The 9,971-nt window shown below is 47.5% G+C and overlaps 1 protein-coding gene across 1 annotated transcript in view; it reads right to left on the bottom strand.

The window, feature by feature from the left end:
* Window positions 1–10: 10 nt before the first annotated feature.
* The window catches only part of CD9 (CD9 molecule), a 173,639-nt gene continuing 163,678 nt past the window's right edge, over window positions 11–9,971 (bottom strand). Inside the window, exons 8-10 of the mRNA XM_007937193.1 lie at window positions 1,569–1,606; window positions 1,278–1,510; window positions 11–63 (exon numbers count right to left, since the gene is read on the bottom strand). Of these exons, the coding sequence (XP_007935384.1) occupies window positions 11–63; window positions 1,278–1,510; window positions 1,569–1,606 (324 nt within the window). The remainder of the gene's footprint in view (window positions 64–1,277; window positions 1,511–1,568; window positions 1,607–9,971) is intronic.

Raw genomic sequence — 9,971 nt, 5'->3', positions numbered from 1 at the left:
CGCTCATGGGTCACCTCCAAAGGGCCATAGCTCCAATGTCCAGGAGAAAGGGGTCCCCTGAGGCTGCAAGAGAGAAAAGAAAAGAATGGAAAGGTTAGGTCAGTGGGTGACACTAAGCCGAGGATAGCACCTAGAGACCAAGGGGTGGGAGGAGGGAAGTGGGATGGGAAGGAGAAGGCCAAGGGTTTGGTCACTGTGTGTGGGGAGGTGTGGCTGTCTCATCTATAACGTGACTAGGGTAGGGTATGCCTAGATACATACTGGGTAGAAAGCCTCTCAGAGATTTATCTCCTGTCTCACATGTGCACACATTGGGGATACAAGCCTCAAAGGATGCTGTAGTCCTGAGAATAGCGAGGAGCAAGGATCACAGACAGGTTCCTGGCTTTCTGGATGATCCCAGGTGGGAGGATTCCCCCTGCACTGGCCCTTCACAGGCACCCTGGAGAAAAGTGGCAGGGAGGCCAGGTGGGGAGAGGGCTGGTGGCTGACTGCTTAACCCACTGCCTGTTTGTGTGCATCCTGAGAGCTGAGAATTGTTTTTTTACATTTTTAAATGGCTGGAAAAAATTAAAAGAAGAATATTTCATGGTATGTGAAATTCATATGAAATTTAAAGTTCAGTATCCGTAAATAAGGTTTTGTTAGAACATAGCCACAGTTCTTCATTTACGTATTGTCGGTGGCCATTTATATATCATCCAGGGCTGATACTGTGCTGGTTGAAACAGAGATCATACAATGTCTGAAATATTTACTATCCGATCCTATACAGAAACGTTTGCTATTTCCTTGGCTGAACCTTCCTGGCCTCAGATAGGAAAGTGAGGTAGGGACAGCTATCAGGCCCCTGATAGCTGGGCTGACTCAGGGTTTCTGGTCTTGGGCTACCCTTAGTCTTCCACAAACTTGGAAAGCACTTCCACGGAGCTGAGCGTCAGGTGTGAGGCTCCATTCCTTTCCCCTAAACCTGGATAGATGACCCCTCTCCTCGGAGTAGGCAGGGCCTGGAGGGGAGAGGTCGCCTAAAGGAGGGTGGGTTCAGTGACGCTGTGCTGGTGCTAGTTTCTCCACCAGGAGGGTGCGACAACCCTCCTCTTACTTTTTTTCTGATTATTGAGCAGGAGAAACAATCGTGCACAGTCTCTCCAGTCCCCTCCCAATCCATAGTCCTTCAAGAACTCTTGTCTCCCTCTCATTCTTGGCTACCCATAGTCTTTTGACAACTTTGTTCGGCTTCTCTTCTTCCCTTCCTTGGGGAGGCCAGGTCCTTGCACCGGTCCGGTCCCGGGTGCTCAGGGCCGCGGAAGCTTCCCGCTCCGCCCCCGCGCCCCAGGGCTCACGCCCGCTCACCTGTGCCAGCAGGTGTCCCGGCATCCGCTTGCCGTTCGCTCCGTTGGCCCTCGCCTGCGGGGCTCTGGTCGACTGCTCCCCCTGCTGTGCCAACCCCTCTCCCCGGCTTGGGACTGGGACCCAGCGACCCACAGAACCCCAGCAACGCAGGGCCAGGCTGGGAGCGGAAGGTACAGAGAGAGGGGCGGGGACGTGGGTTGTCACCGCCCCGTCACCGCGGACACTGGCCCGGCGGGCCGCGCACTGCGGGCGCCTGTGGGGCCCAGGGACTGGTGAGGGCAGAGGGGCCCCCGGCCCAGGACACAGCCACCACCCTTCCCTCCCCGGAAAGGAACTCTCACTTGGCAGCATTCTCTTCCTATTTTACCTTCACACCTGAATTTACCACCCACCGGGTCTGGAGGAAGGGATTGAATCGCGCGCCACTCTTCTGCCCTGGCCTTCTGGCCAGAACTCCCGGGAGGCGCAGGAGTAATGAGCGGTAAATGCAAGGCAGGGCGCCGCAGTAGGAGGTGGTGAGGGCGAGAGTAGCGACCAGGTGATTTGTGACAGGTGCCCACCCTTTCTGGGTGCAATGAGTGGTCGGCTATCCCCCGCCTCTTCCTGCGTCATCTTCCTCCATTAACCTGGCATTAGAACCTGGTAGCTGCAGGAGGGGCGTGGGGCCCGGGAACCCTGGCCATGTTTAAGCTGCCCTTTGGCTGTGGAGTCCAAAGTGTGACCCTTATCTCAATAGGCCCTACTTCCTGGCCCTGGCAGTGGAGTGGGAGGCTGCTCCTGTACTTTGCCTTTGTTCCAGGGATGGTGCTATGCCAGGCTGAGGCCTGACCCACCACTTCTCTCACTATCTAAGACTTGGGGGAGGAGAGCGCTATCAGATGAGGGACCCGCACACTTCACTGGCAAATGAGTCTACTCTAGGCCTCACAAGGGTCACCTCTCCCCCTATCTCATTGCCAGCAGAGTTGATTCTGACTCATGGTGACCCTATAGGACAGGGTAGAACAGCCCCCATGGGATTTCCAAGGCTGTAAATCTTTACAGAAGCACACTGTCACATCCTTCTCCCGTGGAGCAGCTGGTAGATTTGAACCCCTGACCTTTCTATTTAGCAGCTAAGCACATAACCCACTGTGGCACCAAAAAAACCCAAATCAAACTCACTGCTATTGAGTGGATTCCCACTCATAGTCACCCCCATTTGAGGTGGCAATTTTTTAAAAAATTTTTATTGTGATTTGGGTGAAAGTTTACAGAGTAAATTCATTTTCCATATAGCAATTTATATACATTTTTTTCCCCATGACATTGACTGCAATTCCTCATAATGTAAGAGCTCACTTCCCACTTCCTCCCTGTAGTGACCTCTTCCCTGTGTTCTTCTTTCCTATGCATTTCTGCCCCCTGAGCTATCTCCCTTTGTAAATACTGCCCTGTATTCTCCCATGATTGATCCTTCTAAAGAGTGTATCTACCTGATGTAAATGTTCACCCTACATGCCTGTCTATTGTTTGGCTGGAAGCCATGGGAGTGAGTTCAATCACCTGAATGGTTGCTAGGGGCCACAGTCTTGGGGGCCCCCCTAGGCTCTATCAGACCAGCAAACCTAGTCATTTTTATGATTTTGAGTTTTGTTCTCCCACTCTATCCAGGATCTCCTGCACTGATCCCTTTCTGAGTGGTTGACAGTGGTAGCTGGGCACCATCTAGTTCTTCTGGTCTCATGGTCATATAGGCTGAGGTTCAAATGATCCTTTGGACTAATTGTTTCCATGTGTCTTTGGTTTTCTTCATTCTTTGCTTTGGAAGAGGAGAGACCCATTGTTGTATCTAGATGGCCACTTGCAAGCTTTTAAGACCCCTGGCCACTATTCACCAAAGCCAGACGTAGAACAATGTTTATGTATAGTATCTTATGCCAGTTGAGTTTGATGTCCCCTGCAATCATGGTCCCAAGGCTACAATCCAACTACTCACTCTCTGAGGGTGGTTGGCTGTGGCTAAGAAGTTATCATAACTTTGTCCCTTGTTAGCTCTATTATATATATGGACATTCCTCAGCACATACAAGTACATATGTAGAAATATCATCTGCAGGATGGTAAATCTTTATGGATGTAGATTGCCCCATCTTCCTTCCATGGAGCAGCTGGTGGGTTTGAGTCACCAACATTCTGGTTAGCAGTCAAAATACCTTAGGCCCTTCACCACCAGAGCTCCTTACTGTACCACCAGGGTCCTAAATTCAGCACCTAAAATCAACATGCTAAAATTAACATTGTTCATATTTACTTTGCTGAGTATTACATGAAGGGACCATATTTCCATATCCCCAAACCATGACACATTGTCTGATATCCCTCTAACAAAAGTGCAGAATACTTGAGATCAGAAGTGTCCCATGAGGGCGAGTCATTGCTTGGGGGCACTGAGCTTCTATAAGAGTGATGGGAAAACTTGGAAACAAGTGGTAGTGATGGTTGTACAATACGGTGAAAGTAATCAATGTCACTAAATTGTGCATATAAGAAATATTGAAATGGCTAATGTTCTGTTTTGTATATACCTCCATCCCATGAATGTGTGGTCATTATAATCTTATAAAGCTAGAATCCCTGTAGTGGGGCTGTATGTCTATCTCCTGTGAAGAGATTGACACAACTCTTTAGTTTTGTAGAGCAATCTGAAGTTTATGAAACACTTTCAAAAGCATAATCTCATTTGGTTACTGGGGAAGTGTGTCCATTCTCCTCTCCTGTTTAGCTTATTAAATACATACATGATACAAAGGGCTCTTGTCTTCACTCTGCACCTAATAACTCAGTTTTGTTCAGGGAAGGATTTTTTAAAATCACTTGATGGTGTCTAATTTTGCCTTCCCTGTCCTCATCCTCATATGTTCCTCATATCAATCATTCACTATTCTCTTTTTCTCGCCTTACTGTTACGTGATTGCTCAGGTGATTCAGAGGGATCCTCTGGACCTCTAACTCTCTATTCTACCTCCTGCTTCCTAGTTGACCAGTGGGATCACTTTTAGAGAGAGGTGTGATGGGGCAGAAACTGGAGGAGTGAGAAAGCTCTGTTTATCTCTTTCCTAACCCTTTTCCCATTCATTTTGTGTGTGTGTGTGTGTGTGTGTATGTGTGTGGGTGTGTGACTGAAAGAGAGAGAGAGAGAGACCAAGTTAGACACAAACAGAGAGATAGACATATCTGGGGCATGCCAAGAGTAGCCATGAGGGAAAGAGTGAATATACCAGAGAGGTGGTGATTACTGAAAGTATTAAATGACACCCCAGAGAGAGCTGGTGCCAACAGCCCCTACAGCTTTTCCTTCCCATGTCTCCCAGAAGGAGGTGGAAGGAGGAGTAAGAGGGAAATTGAAATTGAGAGATCACCACAGACAAGCCTGGACTTACAGCCCTCTGGGTTGAGCTGGTTAGACCAGGCCCAAAGGATGCCAGGAGAGTTAACCCTTTCACTCCCCTCAAGGCTGAGGTCCATTCTCCACCTGCCACTGCCCCAGGGCCTGTCTTTAGCTCTGGGAGGACAGGTTCCCAGAGAAAGTTGAAGTCTAGAAACAGGTGTGGCCCTGCACAGGCTGTGGGCTGGAAGGCGGAGCTCCTGTATTCTATTAATTCTATTCTGGGCTTGTTGTCAGATTATCTTTCTTACAAAGTCTGTTTTCCCTAGCCCCCTTGTGCTGTGGAGAGAAGACTTCTCTGGTAGGCTGAGAGGGAACACAGCTCAGGGAACTGAATGAAGTCTAAGGAGGTGGGGGCACAGACCCACCTGGCCCTCGGACCAGAGTGGGATACCTGGATACTTGTCTTTCTTCCTAGTGGTGGCCCAGACTTTCCTCACATACCTGGCTTGAGTCATAGTGCTCCTCCATGCCTCAGTTTGTACCCTAGAGCAGTGACTCTCAACAACCCCCAGCTCAACCTCACAGCTATTGAGAGGATGTCTGTCGTCCAGGATTGGAGCTCTGAGGATCAAGCCTCTGTCAGTATCCGCATGAGGCTAGAATAGGAGGCTTTTATGTATTGAATTGTGCCCCCCACCAAATTTTGTGTCCACTTGGCTAAGCCACGATTTTAGTATTTTGTAATTATTCACCATTTTATGATATGATGTAATTATCCTATATGTTATAAATCCTAACCTCTATGATGTTAATAAGGCAGGATTAGAGGCATCTACAGGATTAAGTTGTATGTTGAGTCAATCTCTTTTGAGATATAAACTAGATTAAACAAGTGAGCAGCGATTAGAGGGACCACCAAGAAAGAAGAGCTGGGAGCAGCATACATCCTTTAGACCCAGAGTCCCTGCACTGAGAACCTCTTTTACTCACTCACAGCCTGACTCAATTCTGCACAGTCTTCAAGATCCTGATCACTCACTGCCCAGACTCTCTAAGAACCCTACAGTCCCAGGGAAGGCTGACGCCACAACACAAGGAGGTCTTCCAGGAATACTGGACCCATAGATGCTGAAAGGAGACAAGGACCTTTCTCCCAAACTGTGAGGCAACAGAGTGAGAAGGGCTTTCCCTAAAGCTGGCACCCTGAATTTGGACATCTAGCCCCCTAAACTGTGAGAGAATATGTATCTGTTTGGTAAAGCCATCCACTTGTGGTATTTCCATTATAGCAGCCCTAGAGTCCTACTTCCGTAGTGATACTGCCTCGGAAACCCAAGGAGGGGTCGCTATGAGTCGGGGCCGACTCGACGGCACATAACAACAACAACAACAACAACAGAGAACTAAGACACGGTCACAGGCCCCTTCTCTCCATTTTTACCAGACAAGAAGGGCAGGAAGACTCACCTGAGCAGAACCACTGAGCCTTGAGTTCTGTTTATCCCACACATCTCAAGGCAAGCGTGGGGACCACTGAGGTTAATGAGGTGCTCACAGCTATAAGCAGCAGGAGGCAACTAAAGGGAGCTAGTGTTCCCTTTGGCCTAGAATGAGGAAGAGGAGGGGAAACTGAGAACTTGAGTTGGGAGGTTTCAAGACATGTGAGGCAGACAAATACTACTGAGTATAGTGGCCAGATCCTCACACCAGAAGCTTTCTTCTTCCCTTCTACCATTCCTTCCTTCCACATCCTCTGGCAATGTTCACCTGTGCCACGTACAGGAACATATGAATAAATAAGAAACAGTCTCTGACCTCAAGGAGCTTACAGACTAATGCAGAGACAGACTGTTGAACAGTATATTATACAGTATATTGATCTAAAAGTGTATTTAAAAGAATGAACCAAGAGCTGTGGGAGCACTTTGTGAGACTAGTAACTGCTCAGGGGAGCCAGGAAAGGCTTTGTAGAGGAGATGAACTTTGTGCTGGGACTTTAAGGGTGAGTAGGAGTGTGCTAGACAGAGAAAGGGGAATGGCATTTCTGGAAGAGGGAACAGCATGAGCCAAGGTACAGAGATGTGGAAGAGCATGTTTAAAAAGAAAACAGGGTAAGACAGCTTTCCCAAAGGCCTTCCCAGAGTCTGGCCTAATGGTGCTCTCAGGACATCTCATCTCTGAGCAGTGGTCCCTGGGTGATGGCTTAGAAGGACAAACTTTCTTCCTGGTACTCAAAGATCTCCACAAAATTACTCTTATTCCACCTCCTGCCTTTCACCTAGTACTCTTCTACTCCATGCCTGGATATGTCCCTGTTTCCTACATCTGCTTCTGCTGTTCTCATTTTTTACTTTGTTCAAGTAGTTGCCTCAGCTGGCGTAGCATTTTGGGACCCTTGTCCTCCCATCTCCTCTTACACCTCCTTCAAGTTCTTTCCCAAGGGCTGCCACCTTCAGGAAACTTTTCCTGACAATTCTCCAATTGGGTGATCACTTTCCTCTTTGCTTTCAACGGTCCTGGCCACTGTATTTCTTTAAAAAGTACTACACTTATTCTGCCTACTACTGTTGCTATTTGCATATATGCCCATGTTTTGTCCCTTGCTAGACAATGGACTCTCTGAGGGCAAGGACCTACTATAGAGTCTGGCATAGGATTAACATCCCATGTTTGTGGGATTGAACTGAATTGACTTGCTAGCAGAACCAGACAGTAGACAAACAGATACTTGTTGTTGTTGTTGTTATTTGCCATCGAGTCGGCCCCAACTCATAGCGACCCCTCCTTGGGTTTCCGAGGCAGTATCACTACGGAAGTAGGAATGCCCAACCTTCCTTCCGAGGAGCGGCTAGATAGATAGATACTAGATAGATATATATAGATAGCTGCTGTCTAGTTGACTCCGACTCATGGAGACCTTTTGAACAATAGACTGAAATGTTGCCAGGTCTTGTGTCATCACCAGCGTGTTTGAGCACATTGTTGTGGCTATTGTGCCAATCCATCTCACTACAGGTCTCCCTCACCCTCTCTGGCCCTCTCTTTCACCAAACCTGATATCCTCCTCCAGCACTTGATTCCCTCTGATGATGTGTTCAAAGCAAGTGAGTCAGACAATGTTCTGTTGTGATCTGTAAGGTTTTCATGGGCTAATTTTCAGAAGTAGATCACCAGGTCTTTCTTCCTAGTCTGTCCTAGTCTGGAAACTCCGTTGAAACCTGTCCACCCTAGGTAACCCTGCTGATACTCAAAAACTGCTGGCATAGCTTCTGGAATCCAAGGAACATGTAAGCCACCACAGTATGATAAACTTACAGAACAGACTTGTAGGTAGACTTGCCTATACTGTCTTCCCTCTATCCCTGCCCAAAGGAACCATCTTTGTTTTGTGGATACCTGGAATTCTTTTATAACCTCACTTTGGCATTCTTCACTCACTACTCTAGCGTCAGCATGTCTTCTGAGCTCTTTCTAAAGTTCCTGACTCCTTAGAACAAACATATCCTAACATCCAGGCCAATTCTGATAGATTCGTAGTGGCTTCCTAGAAGGTTATGTCAAGGAGAAGTATTCTGGGATGATGTGAGTACACAGAAAGTGTGCCATGTGCTAAAATGGCTTAGCAATGTCTGTCTTGAAGATAGGAGCTCCTCTCCACCACCAGCCTCGGTTAGTTTATCACACACTTTTCTTGCATTGAGCCATGAGTGGGACTCTGTAGGAGCATGAGATCTTTGTCTCTGATGGAAGTGATGGGGGAAAGTGAGCAGAAGGAGAACTAAACTCAAAACCAAACTCACTGTCATTGAGTCAATTCCGACTCATAGGGACCCCCTTTGGATTTCTGAGGTGGTAAATCTTTATGGAAGTAGATTGCCTAGTCTTCCTTCCATGGAGTGGCTTGCGGGTTTGAACCGCCAGCCTTCTGATAACTGGTCAAATGCCTTAGGCACTATGCCACCAGAGCTCCTTTGAAGGGGAACTGGAGAGCTCCAAAGACAGATTTACCTTCTTGGGTTTTCCTGGGGCAGAACTTGAAGTCAGGTGTCTGAATGTCCAGAACGCCTGCTTCTGCTCTTGACATGATCAGCCCCAAAGGACTGTAACTAGACCAATAGAGCCTTCCTGGCTCAGGGTCACCAACTTGGTGGGGTCATGGTTTAGGCAATGAAGCCTCATTCCTCACTTGTGGGAATGTTCCCCATCTCTCTGTCCTCCCAGGCAGCTCATGTCTTTAAGAATAACAAAAATGCATCCAGTATGAATGACTTCTAGAAGCTTTGTATTTCATGGTTTTCTACTTTTGGCCCTTCACATCTAGGACCGTGGTTTCCCCTACCAGCATTTCCTGGAAATGTGATTAGATTTGACTTGATATTTGAGACCCAGGAGGGTGTCCCTGGGTGGTGCAAACAGTTAATGCACTTGGTTGCTAATCAAAAGTTTGGAGGTTCAAGGTCACTTGACCTCAGAAGAAGGGCTTGGTGATCTATTTCTAAAAACTCAGCCATTGAAAATTCCTGGGAAGCACAGTTTCACTCTGACACACATGGGGTTGCCATGAGTTGGAGTGGACTTCATGGCAACTGTTTCTTCAGAGCCAGGAATAGAAGGTTCCCAAACTCTGGCCTCTCTGAATTGAAAGGAATCCATGTGGTCTTGTAGTTCAACATTCTTCCCCATGTGGGAATGCTAGCCTAATGTTCTTGGCAGATGGTCCCTGGCCTCTGACCAAAAATATCCAGCAATGATTGATTCTTCCAACATCTGTGCCTTTGTTCAAGTGGTTCAGATAAGTGAAAATGTGGTCACTTCCTTCAAGGCCCCTTCCTCTAAGCAGTCATTTGATTTCTTCCCTCGGGTTTATATTGACATTGGGTTCCACCTCTTCAGCTTGAGGGTGACTCAAAAGTGCATGTAATCAAGCAGTTTAAAGCTCTAGGTCAGTCCTTGCAAATGCTTTTAAAACTAGAACAACTCCGAGATCTGTGGCCCTTGTCACTTAGGTCAGGGTCACAGCGAGCCCTTGCTTATGGCACTTGTATTTTGAGGTTCATTTGCCCAGAGTAGTTGACCGTCTCGGCCCATCTCATTATGACACACGTTGCCCAGCCCATGAAGATGGGCAGATGTCTTTTTCTTAGAGGAGATAATAGCACAACAATCTTAAATCATTATTTCCAATTTAATGTGACAATCCTGACTTTCAGGAAGTTCTTTCTTACCTTTGACCCAAATACTTCCAGCT

Source organism: Orycteropus afer, unplaced genomic scaffold (assembly GCF_000298275.1).
Source record: "Orycteropus afer afer isolate SDZICR_OR568_19922 unplaced genomic scaffold, OryAfe1.0 scaffold00040, whole genome shotgun sequence".
NCBI classification, from domain to species: Eukaryota; Metazoa; Chordata; class Mammalia; order Tubulidentata; family Orycteropodidae; genus Orycteropus; species Orycteropus afer.
Note: the sequence above shows the minus strand (reverse complement) of the source record. Positions and strands in the feature narration are given on the sequence as shown.